The sequence below is a fragment of the Anthonomus grandis genome, chromosome 10 (genome assembly GCF_022605725.1).
Source record: "Anthonomus grandis grandis chromosome 10, icAntGran1.3, whole genome shotgun sequence".
Lineage (NCBI taxonomy): Eukaryota > Metazoa > Arthropoda > Insecta > Coleoptera > Curculionidae > Anthonomus > Anthonomus grandis.
Window position 1 is genome coordinate 4,702,063 of NC_065555.1, and position 16,392 is coordinate 4,718,454.

At 35.0% G+C, this 16,392-nt stretch overlaps 1 protein-coding gene and 2 long non-coding RNA genes across 8 annotated transcripts; 1 reads left to right on the forward strand and 2 right to left on the reverse strand.

Annotated features, from left to right (window-relative positions):
• Positions 1 to 4: 4 nt before the first annotated feature.
• Positions 5 to 6,896, reverse strand: LOC126741404 (uncharacterized). 5 transcript variants are annotated; one of them, XM_050447803.1, is made up of 17 exons: positions 6,723 to 6,896; positions 6,630 to 6,669; positions 6,339 to 6,571; positions 6,177 to 6,274; positions 3,943 to 4,165; positions 3,708 to 3,890; positions 3,499 to 3,657; positions 3,351 to 3,450; positions 3,143 to 3,280; positions 2,936 to 3,085; positions 2,721 to 2,882; positions 1,353 to 1,547; positions 1,073 to 1,304; positions 890 to 1,010; positions 706 to 830; positions 490 to 643; positions 5 to 142 (listed from the first exon to the last, which is right to left on the reverse strand). In XM_050447803.1, exons 1-17 carry the CDS (start codon positions 6,749 to 6,751, stop codon positions 136 to 138), a joined length of 2,349 nt encoding a protein of 782 aa, XP_050303760.1. In that variant the 5' UTR covers positions 6,752 to 6,896; the 3' UTR covers positions 5 to 135. The 5 variants fall into 5 exon arrangements, with proteins under 5 accessions (XP_050303760.1, XP_050303761.1, XP_050303762.1 ...); XM_050447804.1 differs by having other exon boundaries at positions 706 to 836; positions 3,351 to 3,441; positions 6,723 to 6,895; XM_050447805.1 differs by having other exon boundaries at positions 706 to 836; positions 890 to 1,028; positions 1,136 to 1,304; positions 6,723 to 6,895.
• LOC126741405 (uncharacterized) lies at positions 4,160 to 4,679 on the forward strand. The gene is made up of 2 exons (XR_007662181.1): positions 4,160 to 4,470; positions 4,580 to 4,679. It is a non-coding gene; the product is annotated as an uncharacterized LOC126741405 (long non-coding RNA).
• A 1,951-nt stretch (positions 6,897 to 8,847) lies between the features above and the next one.
• Positions 8,848 to 11,334, reverse strand: LOC126741237 (uncharacterized). Of its 2 annotated transcripts, XR_007662146.1 has the most exons (4): positions 10,966 to 11,334; positions 10,557 to 10,911; positions 9,968 to 10,490; positions 8,848 to 9,910 (listed from the first exon to the last, which is right to left on the reverse strand). It is a non-coding gene; the product is annotated as an uncharacterized LOC126741237 (long non-coding RNA). The 2 variants fall into 2 exon arrangements; XR_007662145.1 differs by having other exon boundaries at positions 8,848 to 10,490; positions 10,966 to 11,313.
• Positions 11,335 to 16,392: the final 5,058 nt, after the last annotated feature.

A 16,392-nucleotide genomic window follows, 5' to 3' on the forward strand; every position in this document is an offset into this window, starting at 1 on the left:
ACAATTTAATTTAAAAAAAAATCATTTTATTGATTAAACGGTTTTTATTTGGGCGGCGTCCTGGTTATTTTGGGCCTCGATTCGAAGGCGCAAGCGCATTTGCGCTCCCCGCACACCTTGCAGCCACTATTCGGCTTACCATCTGCAAAAAACCCAAAATAACATTAATTATACCTAGTAACCTTATTTACCATTAAAAAAAATCATACTTATAAATTAAAGCTAGTATTCGGACAAATCCCCCCCTCCCCTAACACAAAAAAAAGCAATTTTCCGTGACGCCATCTATCGGAAGGTGCAGCAAGCAACAACAATATGCGTTCAACTTTTACTACTTTACGACACGCACCCGTAACTTTAACGACGCACGCGTCATCTTTTGCCACCTCCGCCATTTTAGTTCCCACAAACGGCTGGCTTGCAATACGGGGGTGAACGAATAAGAATTAAAAATATAGCGATCGTTTGTTCTTAATTAAGCTTCTTTACCTGTTCTTCCTGATTTCCGTATTAGGGTGTATCCTCGCGCTATGAATGTCGACTGTGACGTCGTCGACCTCCTGACGAATGGCGTCGTAGCAACCGCACGAGTACCGGCTCTGACCCGGTTGGCATGTGGAACACGTACACGTAACCGCACCACCTAAAATTATGGCAAAATGACACTGTGACGTGGCAATTCGTCAAAATGAGATGGTGTTGTACCTTTTTCGATTCTCTGGCAGTTTTCCATGTAGCATAAAGGTGTGGCGGGAAACCGGCCGGGGTTTCCGTTCAGCAACTTGTTCTTCATGTAGTTCCTTATGAGGTTTTGAGAATTCGAACCGAATCTAAAACTGAAATCGAAAAAAAATCATACTCCTCTCTGTTTGGCCTTTATTGGTAGTACCTCTTGTGCTTTTCGGCATCAAAAATCCCGTTTTCACACGTCGGTTTGTGGTAGAACCGTTTCGTTTCCTCACTGAATGACATGACGGAGGTGGGCGAGACGTTCGAGGTATTTATTGGTACTAAAGTGGGAGATTGGTCTGAAACAATGATGGTCCTCTTAATGAACTTAAAAGGCACTTACCAATCACAGGGTTGTCATCTTGCACAGTAAAATCAGTCTTATAGAAGTACAGAAGCTCCTCACCAGAGGGCAATTTCGTCACGAAATCCTCCTGATCGAGTTCGATCTCCAACATATCGACTTCCTCCTTCGAATCCTCATCGGCGTCCCGAATAATCGGCTCGGATTTGCCGAACAGTCTCGACTGGAGTACGAACTCGAGTTGCTTCTTCGTGTTCTCATTGGCTGAACCCTACAATGCCCATTTAAGCAGATTCCTTCTAATAAAGCCACTTACTACCTGTATCAGATAGATTATGAGCTTATCCAGCTGTTGCCTCATGGCTTCCTCCACAATCGCATTCTTTTCAAACAGGCTGAACATCACCCCGTTTATGTAGGGCAGGCAGCAACTATCTCCGGCGTTCAGACATTTTTTTAATAAGCCAATGATCTTATTAATGTTTTTGGTGGCCCTTATTTTTGCCTCGTCTACCTTAAAACGTAAGTACCACCACCACACTTACCATGTTTACACGCAACCGTTAAGGCGCATTAGCAAAATGAATTAAGATAAAACGCATGTGTAGACCGTTTGAGCGTTCCTAATTCGCATTATTTTAAGACGTTTTAAATATGTGGATGATCTCGCTGTAATGCGCATTAAGTTTCCGTGTATACAGAAGTAGATCCAAATTCGCCTTAATTTTCAGTGCTGCCAACTAATAAAAATTTGAAAACCGAGACAGGGAGAAAACATTTTTACTTTGATTTTGTTATGGTGTGCCTTATCGTGTTAAGAATTATATTCTTTGTTTAAAGACGTTTTTACTCAATCTCCTGAACCTAAGTAATTTATCAATAAATTTTTAGGTTGGAAATGAAAAACAGCTGGTTAACGTCAACGTTAAAATCTCTTATTAAAAGCGTTGTGTAAAGACATATCAAAGCGTTTTTGCTCTAATTCGCATTAGCAGCTAATTCGCTTTAATGTGACGTGTAAACTTAGTAACCGAATACAGTTGAAGTATATTCTTTTTACTGTCGCGACAATCAATATTACCAAGTTTATACGGGCAATTAAACCACTTTAGCGGCTAAACCGGTTTTGAGATAATTCAGTTTGGATGATAGTGGTTACATGAGAGGATTAAGAAGGGGTTTCCACCTTACGATTACAGCTGCTTACCATTGCCAACCGAGGAATTAAAAAAGAAAACTTGATTGAGCTGACCACTGAGTTTATTACTTGAAATGTTGACTAGTTTAACGAGTGATATCAAAATGATTTTGCAAAAAAATTACATCTAACCTTAAAATATTTGTTTATTAATTTTTTTAAAGCATTTGCCCATTCGTGTTGGTAGAACTGGAAGTTAAATTGGTTGAGTGATGACAGGTGTTTACAAGGTAGTTTAAAGCGATTTAAAACCGAATCATCCACTTATTTTACTCAGTTTAAGATGCCCGTGTAAACTTGGTAAACAATATCGCTCTGTCACGAGAATAGTTGTCAGTGTCAAACCATAACCCAACTTTTGATAACATCCTAACCTAACTTTTTGTATTTATCTTTTTGTGAAACTTTAGAAGTATAACAAAATATAATTATAGGACTATTTATGTAGTGAATATTATTAGGCAACTTAAAACTACAACAGCAACTCACCAAACACAGATTCATCAGCAAAGCCGAACAATACTCCAAGCAATATTTGGACATTTTAGGTAAAAAATCATCCAGGTAATCGACAAGTGCCTCAAATAACCCATCATGGACCATTTGTATGCGACACTGCTTCCTTATAGATAATTTTTGAACTGCTGCAACCTAAAAAAGCTGCATTTACAGTACCTAAACCGCTCTAAAATTCCATCGTTTACCATCATATTCCTTATCAGTGGCTCGTTAATGTGTCTTACATCCCTCACTTTTTTTATAAGAACCCTTCGCAACAGTCTCTTTTCCATTGTCAAGTAGTCTCGTCCTTGCTTTAAGGAGGCAAGGGTGTTAATCAGCCTACAAGTAGCTTCCTATAAATTGTTTAAAAACATAAAAAAATATGGGACATGGAAATATTTCGAGCCAACCTGAACATACTGGTCAGTGCCATAACCCAAAAGATTACGTTCCGGAATACTTATGGGGCTGTGCAGGTCTAAAACGTCATTGGCTATATAAGAGTCAAGTACTTTTGACCTGGTGATACTATCGTTTTTGGTGATCCTCTGTTTAGTAAGTATTAAAATTAATGTTAGTATATAATAGAGGAGGGATTATTGAAGAGCCTTTACTAACCCATCTTAAAGCTTGCAAGATTCGAATCTTTTTTTCATCATCACTACGTATCATATCATTTTTTAATTTTACAAAATCCACATGGAAGAACCTGCTTGTCCTAAAAAAAATCAACATAATATTATTAAGTGTTTACTTCCTCATTTACCTCTCGTCTTCTATCCTGGACTTCATGGGTTCACCCTCTCCCGCACCCAAAGGAGAGGGCGAGGACACAGTTTCCATTAGGACTTCCTCGACAATTTTCTCAACATTTTCTTTGCTTAAGGTTGATGTATTTTTGGGGTCTACTAATGGACTTTGGGTCCTAAAACAACCATACCATCATACTGAACCTAATAAACAACCGGAACTCACTTTTCAATTTCAAATATCTTATCGAAGACCATCTCTAGCACATATCGTACAGTTTCCGGGGTAAGTGGGGCCTTATTGACCTGGGATGCCCCCTCGAGATTTAACGGTTCCACTCCGCAATGCTGAGTTTCCTTTTCAAGGTGGGCAGGCTTCGGAATGTCTGGTTCGGGAAACTGTACTGACCTAAATAAACTTACCTTGAAGGCAAGTGAATTGGGTATTATCGCACCGTTACCTGGCTACATAAGAACTTTTAGGTGGTGACTGTAGGAAGTCGCTTCTCACCCCTTCCAGGTGCATATCTGAGTCAGAATCTGTTTCGGGGTGGTTTTCTGGGGTCTCATCGAAATGAAAGAGGGTGGGATAGATTGTTTTGCAGCGATTTAGGACCGTGTAAACGCTCTTAGTTTGGCCGATTATGTTGGTTTGTAGGGCGGTGGTCAGTTCGCCTGTTACCGCTAAGGGAAGGTTAAATTAATTAATTTTTCCAGTCAAATTCAATTTTTTAGGTCTGAAAAAACCGTTTTTACAGAAACAACCATAATTCTGCCATAAAGAGTCTTAGAGGAATGGTTGATACAGTTCTGGAAAGTAGATTAATTAATGTTCAAACTAGTTTTTAATTTTATTTGAATTTCCCGCTTATACAGACGATATAGAGCCTTGAAAATGACCCAAATAATTTTTTTTAGGTGCAAAAACCTCTTTTACAGAAGCAACCATAATTTTGCCATAAATAACCTTAGAGGGATGGTTGATACGGGTCTGGAAAGTATAATTAATTAGCCTTCAAACGAATTTGTTATTTTTTTAAATTTTTCGCTCATAAGGATGATAGGCATCTTTGAAAATGAGCCAAATTCATTTTTTAGGTCCAAAAACCTCTTCTAGTGAAACGACCATAATTCTGCTATAAAGAAGTTTAGGAGGATGATTTATACAGTTCTGGAAAATAAATTTATTAATTTTTAATTTAGTTTGTCATTCATTTGATTTTCCCGCTCATAAAAACAATAGAGAGCCTTGAAAGTAGGCCAAATTATTTTTTTAGGTTCAAAAACTCATTTTTCAGAAACAACCATAATTCTGCCATAAGGAACCCTAAAGGAATGATTGATATAGTTCTCGAAAATAAATTAATTAATCTTTAAATCAGTTTATCATTTCTTCAAATTTCTTGCACATAAGAAGAATAGGAAGCCTTGAAAACGATCATAATTCTGCCATAAAAAGCCTTAGGGGAATGGTTGAAACAGTTCTGGAAATTACATTAATTATTCTTCAAACTAATTTGATTTTTTTTTTAATTTCCCACTCATAAGTACAATAGGGAGAGGCTTGAAACAGGGCCAAATTCAATTTTTCAGGTCCACAAACCCCTTTTAGGGAAACTATCACAATTCTGCCATAAAGAGCCTTAGGGGAATGATTTATACAGTTTTGAAAAATTAATTAATTATTCTTTAAACTAGTTTTGAATTTCCCAAGGAAAACAGGGAGCCTTGAAAATGAGCCAAATTAGTTTTTTTTAGGTCCAAAACCCACTTTTACAAAAAGAACCATAATCCTGCTATATAATGCCTTAGGGGGGTGATTGGTACAGTTCTGGAAAGCTCATTAATTAACCTTCAAAATAATTTGTCATATTTTTGAATTTTCTCCCCACATAGATGATAGGGAGCCTTAAAATTGAGCCAAATACATTTTTTTAGGTGCAAAAACCTTTTTTACAGATAAAACCGTAATTCTGCCATGAAAAGCCTTAGGGGGATGATTAATACAGTTCTGGGAAGTATATTAATTCATCTTTAAATTAGTGTATTTTTTTTTTGAATTTCCCGTCCACAAGGACGATAGGGAGCCTTGAAAATAAGCCAAATTCATTGTATTTAGGTTCAAAAACCTTTTACAGAAAAAAGACATAATTCTGCCATAAAGAGTCTCAGGGGAATGATTGGTACAGTTCTGGAAAGAAAATTATTTAATCTTCAAGCTGATTTCTCATTAATTTAAATTTCCCGCTCACAAGGGCTATAGGGAGCCTCGAAAATAAGCCAAATTCAATTTTTTAGGTCCAAAAACCCGTTTTACAAGAAACAACCATAGCTCTGCTATAAAAAACCTTAGGAGGATATTTGATACAGTCCTGGAAAGCTCATTAATTAACCTTCAAACTAATTTGTATTTTTTTTGAATTTCCCGCTCATAAGAACAATATAGGCATCCCTGAAACTGTGCGAAATATTTTTTTTTAGGTCCAAAAATGCCTTTTACAGAAACCACCATCATTCTGCCATTAAGAGCCTTAAGGGGATGGTTGATACAGTTCTGGAAATTACATTAATTAATCTTCAAACTAATTTCTCATTAATTTAAATTTCCCGCTCCTAGGGAGCCTCGAAAACAAGCCAAATTCAATTTCTAGCCATAATTTTGCTATGAAGAGCGGTAAGAGGGTTATGGTAGTACCGATTAACTTTTGATGTTCCTCTTGCAACTCGATGAACTTGGACTTGAGTTGTTTTACATCGTTGAGCATTAAATGACCGTTCGTCGCCCCTTGGTGCCTTAAATGAAGCTTTTATTAGTAAAGTTTGATGATCGTGCCGAACTATTATAGTTGGAACGCACTTGCAACATTGTCCTTTCCGTTCGCAGTCGCATACGTAGAACAGATGGGTGTCGTCCGTTTCCTCCCAACTGCGTTTCAAGTTGCACGTTAAATGGGTCTGATTTTTAGAGTCGCACTCGCATTTTGCTAAAAAGAGGGATTTATTGGGGATCTTGGCGATATCGCTCCGGACCATTCCCCATTCTTCCAGGAGGGTCTCAGCCGATTTTGGGAAATTGTGGTTTTGTAGAAACTGCAAATTACGCTTAAGAAATGCCCTTGTCCGTTAATATAACACCCCTTAAACTTACCAGATAAAGGGTCTTAAAGATATTGAGGGCGTCTGGTTCTCTAAAACAATATATTTATAGATATATAATATGAGACTATAAAAGTTCTCTTACCCTATAAGGCAGTTGTCGTTATTGTCCATATGAACACGCGCGAGATTTAAAAATGACTAATAAAATGGATGATGGAAGACATGTGAAACGGGCATTTTCCGCCGCGGCCGATGGACGCGAATTTTGAACTGATTTTCAACCGATTTGACAGCCGCGAATCGATCCCGAAAAAACGTCATTTTTGCATGTCAGTTCACATGAGATTCCCCACTCCCGGCAGGTTAAATTGCCAGACATTTTTTTGCGGAGAGGGGGCACGTTATGGATTGTTCCAGGCCGGAGAACCAACCAAGCGACTTCTAAGTTTTTTTACGTGATTTTGCTTGAATTTCCTCTCGATAAGTTCAATAGTTGTACTGTGAGGTAAAAAAGGCAGGGAATTCAAGATCAAACTAGAAATGTCTCTAGGTATATATTTCTTCTTAAACCCCACAGTTTTTGTATTGGAGAGCAAAATATGAGAGGGAAGGCACCTCCCACATCATTTACGATATAGTACTCTAATTTTGACAAAAGATTGGAGTGATCTGGATGTCATAGCCAGAGTAGGGTTGTCTCTAAAAAAACTACAAAAAGCTATAAAATTAGTTAATAATAAGCTTTATTTCCAACAGGTTACATATACCCAGTTACAGGAAAATCAATTAAATATATAAATGTACGAATGCATGAATTGTATTAGATTCATGCAACTAAACTATAAAAGAATTGCTATATAATAAAAAAAAAAAGTAGTGAACTTGAGAAAATAAATAATAAAAAATCAACACTAAATTAGGATAAGAATCAAGAATTAATTTAAATCAAAAGAGCAAAAAAAAAATGAGTAAATAAATGTATTCAAGCTAAAAACTAAATAACCTAGCCTCCCCCACCGACCATACGCAGGTGATTCAAGATAAGTGCCAAATCGTCATGGTGAATGTCACAAAAATCAGCAATAGTGTTAAAGTTTTGACACATAAAGTGAATAGGACTCTGGTACAGAATGTTGGACCTGGCTGTGTCCAAGTTAAAAGCTGGACACTGTCTGGATCCTGGGCAGGGTATATGAAAGCAAATCCTTTGCAAAAGGGATGGGCAGTCAATTTTATGGTTAAGTAAATTAAACAAGAATTTCACCGAATGCATTTCTCTCCTCTTCGCAAGTGACCGTTCAGCATATCTAGAGAGCAGCAGGTTATGGTCAAAACCCCTTGGAGGATAGACTCCATCATCCTTAAATGCCAAACATTTAAGGAAATTAAGATTACCAAGAAAACTAGGATAATTAAGGAAACCAAGTTAAAAGCTTGGTTCGTTTTCCATAGATAAATACTATAACTACATGCTCATTTTTACCCCAAGGAAGCATAAAAAAATGAGTCGGGTCGTCAAGTACGACAGTTAAAATGTCATTAACGTCATATTTGACATACGTCAAAAATTAGACAATAAGAATCCGTCGGCCATCTTGGGTGGCAGACTATTTCGCCCCGCCATATACAACTTTCTTACCATATACTTATAAAAGCATACGTTAAAATACAAATATGCCTAGCCAATGAGAGCGCTTCGGCATCCGCGAGGGCGTGGTATGCGAACCGCCAAATTCAAAATAGGATATTTTCAATGTATGTAGAGTTTTTCTATTCATATTTATATTTAATTAGGTTTTTATGATGCGTATATATTTTAGATGAAGAAAAGTGCAATATGCATTAAAAACATTTAATAAGAAGATATTTTAGCTATTATTAGTAAATGGATTATTGATTTTTTAAAATATTTACAGCGTGTGATCAATTATTATTTTAAAAATATTTTATAAATACTTGCCAAATTTGGTTTTTATACCAAATTATCTCTTTTATTGACGAAATTTGTTAATCATTTGGTATAGCGGTACGTGTAAGCGCAATGTATGAATTATATAATTATTATTGTTCGTTATATATTAAAAATGATAAATTAATTGGTTAATAGGTGGATGAGTGTATGTATAAATAAAAAAGTTAGAAAATAAAAGGCAATTAAATTTTTTAACAATATATTATGGTGAACGTTTTAAAGTTGGCATTTTTACATACCTCTATGTCATAATTCTAATATGCACCTTAGTAATATAAGAATTGTCAATAGTTATTTGAAAGTATAATATTATTTTAAATTGTCCACTACCACTATACATATTCTATACATTATACTTTAGTGGTTGATATAAAGTATATATATGGTTGGAAAAGCTGGATAAAGGGTAAACATGACTAAAAAGTCAAAGTATAAGAACAGAAAACAAAAAAAATCTATAAATTTATTTGTTATTTAAATATAATAAGTTATGGTATTTTTAATATCAACAACCTCAAAATTAAATGCTAAGAGGCTAAATGTATTAATCTGGTATATAGTATGTAGACTCTCACTTCTTTAGCTTATTTGCCATCTCTGCTGGTCATGTATATACAGCCCAAACCATTCAAACTTCCATTCAATAGTAACATAAAAAAAAATTACTGCTCTGTATACATTTCAATTAATAAATATATACTCACAGAGGATCTTCCCCCTGGTTCCATGTCAATTTTAAGTTAATCCAATTAGCTTTTCTGCACCCTAAAAAATATTAAAAACATAGCAAAGAAAATGATTACTTGAATATTAACATACAAAATAAGCTAACATTTTAGTCTTAAAATAAAAGATATAAAAGATATAAAAATAGTAATACAGAAACCAACACCTATGACGTCTTAAAATTTGTTTTTACAATTTAAAACCTACACCAAATTAAGCCTTACAAAAACTATACCTAGTTATGTATATGACCTCTTACATAAAATTTGTATTTATAATTTGAAACCTGCACCAAAACCTTACAAAAAATATACTTAGTTATATTATACTGATTATAACACAAAATACCATATAAAATACCACATCCTATTTTTGTTAACTTCACAGCTATACAAACATAAAAAAAATAGCTACAATTCAAATATTATCTAGCCATTAAATACACAAAGAAATCTAGCTTATTTTTTATTTGGATAGTACATTTGTTTTTCAATTTTTCTTTTCTTTTCAATGCCCTGACAATTTTCTTCCTCCACTTCTTTATTTTTAAATTTGTTGATTACAGCCATAAATCTGGCAAATGCATTTTTATCTAAACTTCTACCATAGCTACAAATTTCTTGCAATGCAATCTTAAAATAAGTATAAATGATGTAATAAAAATGTAACTTATATTTTACTCGAACTACTTCTCGATTTTCTTCAAAGTCCATTGCAGAACTATTGACTTTCATTTTTAAACTCTCCTGAATAAAATGGTTTACATCCTCCTGATAATTGATTTGGCTAGTTGTGGGTTGATCAAAAAACCAAACATTATCCTCTTCACTCACAGTTGGGGAACCTACAACAAACTCGCTCCTCTGCTCAAAAATTACAAAACAGTTTACAAAGTACTGTTTATACTGTGACAGAATTTTCTGGAGTATTTATGAAAACATATTTTACAGATGTTACAGTATCCAGTGTGACATTGCTCATCACATAGTTCATGACAAGACACAACATAGAACTTACCACTTACCGAAACACTTTGTACTTTTTGAATTTTCCAAATTCTAAAAATTCTACCTTACCATTCATTTTTTCGGCTTTGTTATGGGCTTCTAATACAATTTTATGCTGATAGCTATTTGAGTTTGGTCTTGTTGACATGTTCCTTGAATGTAAATGCTTCCCCCAGACTTCTCACTTTGCATGCGCTATTAAATCCTAAAAGTAAACACAACAAAACATACTTATGTATGTTTGATAAAGATAACTAAGACTTTGTACAACCTCTGATATCACTCCTGTTGCAATTGTGAAATATGTGTTCTTCCCCATTCTTAAACTTGTTTCGGGTCTGACAAGCATAATCTACTTCCCTATTATCTTGTGCCCTCTAAGATGTGAATTCTTCAAAATTCCTAAAATTTAAAATTCATTCTTTGACAGTTATATGGTGAATATCAAGCAAATGTTTGTTTAAACAGTTAAAATATGAAAATGTCTGGATATCAATAGTACACATTGGACATATAATGTGTTTTGTTTGTTCCTTCCCAACAAATTCAGGGTGAAACTTTTTCCAATGCCTGTTTCTGGTAGATGTGCTTGAAAATTCCTTATCACAAACTTCACAGATTGTTGACTGCAAAATAAATAATTATTCAAATTAGAACTAAAAAAATTATATGTATCTTACCTTAGTGATGCCATAATTGTCTAACAGACAGCAACAGATAAGTGCATTGGTTTAAGTGGAAGGAAATTATGCACTAGAAACACTGGCAAGTTTATTGAAAGGTAATGAAACTCAAACACTAAATTGTTTGTTTTTGAGCCCAAAACCAGCACAGATATGGATTGTGCAGATAATGGAGTAAAAACTCAACACTGTACACTATGAATTTTCACTCAAATAGTCGCAAAGTTGATATAATTGTTTGATAATTAAATCAATTATTAGGAAGCAAGCAAAGCAAATACAATCTGCAATAGTTAAGTTAAACAAAACCAATGCCTTGATTTTCAATTTCCGTAGCTAATCGGCAACGAAATTTGACATACGAACTTTCACGAAAGGATCAACAGTGCTGCTCCACCCTCAATTTCTCCGATTGGCTGGGCATATTTGTATTTTAACGTATGCTTACTTATAAACTCTTAAGGGGTTTATATGATTATAAATTATATAATATGTTTCATACCCATGCCAAAGACGCCCATTAAGTCGGTGAAAACGACAAAAACCACCGCCTGCGACCAGTTCATAGCGTCATTGTAGTAGCTGCCAACGTAAATATGGTGTCTTAGTTTCTAACCAATAATTAAATGATAACAAAACATTTCAAAACGAAAAAACTGTATACACCAGAACAGCTGCTGACTCTTTATAAAGCTCAAATACGCCCTTCCCTCGAGTATTGCTCGCATGTCTGGAGCTCTGCACCCAAGCATAGTTTAAACCTGCTGGATTCTATACAGAAGAGAGCTATTCGTCTTATCGACAAACCAGAACTGACAAAGAGTCTGGAGCACAGGAGAAAGGTGGCTGATCTCTGTTTATTCTACCGCTATTATCACGGTAAGTGCTCCTCTGAGCTGGCAGGCCTGATTCCACCCAGGGCTGTTCCGGCAAGAAGGACGCGTCTAGCAGTTGCGGCTCATCAACATCGAGTCCACCTGCCTACCCCAAGGACGTCGCTGTATCGGGATTCATTCATCTGGAGAACATCTTCTTTGTGGAACGGGCTTCCACCTCACATATTTCCCGACGCATACAACCTACAGCGTGTACCGTAAATGTCCGAAACATTTGGTCATAAATGTTTATGTTATGTTTCTGGCATGTCTAGGGATGCCGCGAGACACGAGACACGAGATGTCTCGTCTCGTCTTGTCTCGTCTCGAAGCCATTTTATCTCGTCTCGAAAGTATTTTGTCTCGAATTTCGAGACGAGACGAGACGAGATAAAAATGTTCGAGACAAGGCGAGACGAGACGTCTCGATATATGTAAAATGCTTCCAGTAATAATTGGTAAAATTGTCATTAAAATCACGGAATAGGTTTTGATTATTTTTTTATTTCCCCATTATTATACTAATGGGCTTACGATTTGTGTAACAGGTAGTGTGTAGATTTGAAAAAGTATCCTTAGAATTTAGGGGTATGTTTATTTAAATCTCTTGGACCAGTCACGTCTGTTTTTATTTTAGCTGTGCATTTTTTTTTTCAACTTAACGTTTTTATACAAGGTGTGTCATAAAACGGTGGGCTTTCTTATTTTAAACAAACACCATATATTATTATATTTTTTGAATTTACCAAACATTTAAGAATATTACCTGCATTCACCGGACGGAACAGTTGCGTCACTGTTACAAAACTGAAAAACCATCGAAACCCTCCGAAAAATGGTAAAGTCCAGTGCAACGATATATTAGAATGGTCACCCGTCAAAACACCAGCATTCCACCTGCCAAACAATGTCATCCACCTTCTGTTTACATTGTTTAACAAGTAAAATGCTGGTGTATTGACGGGTGACCATTCTAATATATCGTTGCACTGGACTTTAACTGCATTCATAACGTGTCGATTTGTCCCTAGAGTTTTGGTTTTGCCACATTTTGCAATTTGCTTTATAATTATTATTTAAAGAGGCTCCTATTTAATAATATATTCACATACATATTATGTTTTTTAATACCTATCTTTCGTCTCGAACAAACAAAATCGAATGATACTTTGTCATCTGTTAAAAAAGTCTATGAAAAATGTCGACGTCTACAGGTAATATGTTCGATACGATTATTGGAATTTTTATCTTAAAATAAGTATTCCTATATAACCTTTTAAGCCATGCTTCAAAGGCTGTGTATACCCTTTATAATAAATTACTTACTTAATTATGGAATAAAGTAAATATAATAAATTATAAATTTTAGAATAAAAAAATATATAGCCAAACAAATACACAAATTTATGTTTAATATTTTAATAGGTACATTATAGTTATTACATTGCACTCTTTATAAAGAAATAATATAAATTCTGAAACTTAAATATTAAAAATACGAGAACAAATTAAGTTTACGTTAAATAAATATATTTTATAAACAGCAACAACAAATAAATACATTTAAAAAACAATATAACATGACAAGTAAGATATAAGTATAAACTTAATTAGAATAGACATTTAGTTCAAATTTACCTAAGTACGTAAAATGTTTAGATCAAATTGCTAATAAATACCAAAAGGCATAAATAAATACCCAATAAAAAGCTAAGTTTCAGTAGTCAATATCTTTTAATCTACAAGTGTACCATGAATTTAAGCACAGCAATGAACGAGCCAATTCTGCGTTGAGTCTATTCCGTTGTTTCGTAACAACCAAGCCAGCTTTTTTCATATGGCGTGTAACATATGGCAATGATAAAAAAGAACCTTCTTGGGTAAAATATACTTGATGAGTACTTGAAAATCTAGGGAAAAAAGGGTAATATGTTTATGGCTGCATATAATGACTAAATATTAAATATTGTTACTAATAGTTTTTTTTTAATACTTAGTTCTGTGACAACCATAACATAACTTTTTCTTAACGAATAACAAATCAATATTAAATTTATTAAAAATAATATTATTTAATAATTTAATACCTACCTTTCTAATATTTTATTGATATTTTTCTGCTGTTAATAGGTATGTTGACAACGGTAGCTTAAATGCATATAAAATATTATTTTCAATATTCCGCTATTGCCGCTTTTATAAAAACACTATGACTGCTTTATATTATTGCTTTCTATAGATTGTTGGAAAATGCGTTTTGCATGACTTTAATGGGGTGCTCATATAAATATTTTATTAAATCTTAAAAAAATCTTTCCCAACATGCCTACCTGCCCAATTAATTTAAAAATCGAATATAATTTTTTTTAACTTTCATACTTAACTACCTATAATATGTTGATTGTTTATTGGGGTTTTATTCTGGGCTTTTACATAGGTATCAGAACTTTTCGAGACAACACGAGACGAGACGAGACGAGACGAGATAAGGTCTTGTCTCGTCTCGTCTCGAAAAATATTTGTCTCGAACTTTCGAGACGAGACGAGACAATTCTTAATCTCGTCTCGTCTCGTCTCGTGGCAACCCTAGGCATGTCCTGTGTACATAGTAGGTCCAGGCCAAGAGGTTCGCGTGTCTCAGGATGCGACCTAGATATACTTTATTCCAGATCCGGTTATGACTGAGGGAGGCCGTTTTCGCATTGTATGGTACAGAATTGTATGGAATTAAAGTTAGGTTTTCTTAATTTTTCCCATTATAGGGCGTGGCGTGGCGAAAACTCTCCCATCATAAAAACCGATTCGAAAATCAGCATAATTTCTTCGCGGCACGCCACGGCAACATCCCGTACCTGTTGTTTTACCTCACGTGACTTTACTCGTTTTCTGCGGTGACATTTATAGCTAAATATTAGACCTATTTAATGGATATTAACCGTCAAAAGGGATTTTTATTACATTTTAGTCGATTTTTGCAGCATTTAGGACGTAAGCACTTTCTGATCCTCATCTAGCATTTTTGGTCAATTATCGAAGAGCGACTTGCGTTAACTTTGATTTAATTACAACAGAGACAAACAACGAGACGCTCGCAAAAATTTATCCCATATATCTAATAGAGATAGAGAGCGTAAATAAAGCCATATCCCAAATTAAAAGTACTGCTATGGGTTCTGACTGCATTACCATAAAAATGATTAATCTCGTAACACCTCATATTTCCCCGCATCTAACATTTATAATAAACTATTGTATTTCCATGGGTGTTTTCCCGGATGCTTGGAAAAAAGCTGATATAATCCCTGTCCCTAAGATTGGAAATCCAACGGAATTATCGCACTATCTTCCTATAAGCATACTCCCTGCCATGTCCAAAATTTTTGAAAGAATTGTTAATGATCAGCTTAATGAATTCTGCTTAACTAAAAATTTGCTTCCAGTAACACAGTCGGGTTTTCGTGCAAAGCATAGAACCAGTACAGCTCTTCTTCATATTTGTGATGATATATTTAAAGCTCTTGATCAGAAAAAAACAACAGTTTTAGTATTGCTGGACTTTAGTCGTGCATTTGACACACTGGATCATTTAATTTTATTGGCAAAGCTCCAATATTTTGGGCTACATACTTCTGCTCTTAAACTGCTAAAAAATTATCTTTTAAATAGACGTCAAAGGGTAAGAATTAATTCTATTCTATCTGAATATTTGCAGTTGGATCAGGGTGTCCCGCAGGGAAGTATTCTTGGCCCCTTACTCTTTTTGTTATATCTATGTGACTTTCATAAATTCCTTCGAGTTTATGAATCGCACCAGTACGCCGATGACACACATATCTATCGTTCATTTAACTTTATGGAGGCCATAGAAGCTGTGAATGCTATTAATTTGGATCTTTTAGCCATATCTGACTTGTGTAAGAGTCACAGACTCGTATTGAATGCTGCAAAGTCCAAACTCCTTGTCTTTGGCAAGCCCCTTCCAGATACCGTGAAGATCAGCATAGATGGATCTCCTTTACCTCCTTCTAATAACCAGAAGAATTTGGGGATTGTCCTTGACACGGATCTCAGGTTTGAGGGGCATGTGTCGAATTTGTTGAGGGCATGTTTTTATAAATTAAAAATACGCTATATGAACAAACAGTTTTTGACAGCTGATATTAAACTACATCTTTGTGATACATTAATTTTGTCAATTGTTAGTTATGCTCAAGTTCTGTTTTGGCCTGCCTTGTATCAACGTGAAAAGAATAGCTTTCAGAAAATTCAAAACGCGTGCCTCAAGTTTAGTTTTGGTATGAGTAAATGCGACCATGTCACTCCCCTGTTGGTCAGATCAGGGTGTTTCAATTTCAAACTCCAAAATTCACGGCAGAACCACACGAAACGCGCATAATTTTGTTATTCCAGGGCATAAAACTGCAAAATTCCAGGGCTCATTTAGTTACAATGCTCCAAAAATCTATAATGCACTACCACCTGAAGTTAAGTCTCTTCTCTCTGTAACAACCTTTAAACAAAAAACTAAAAATAATATTTTTCAAAACCG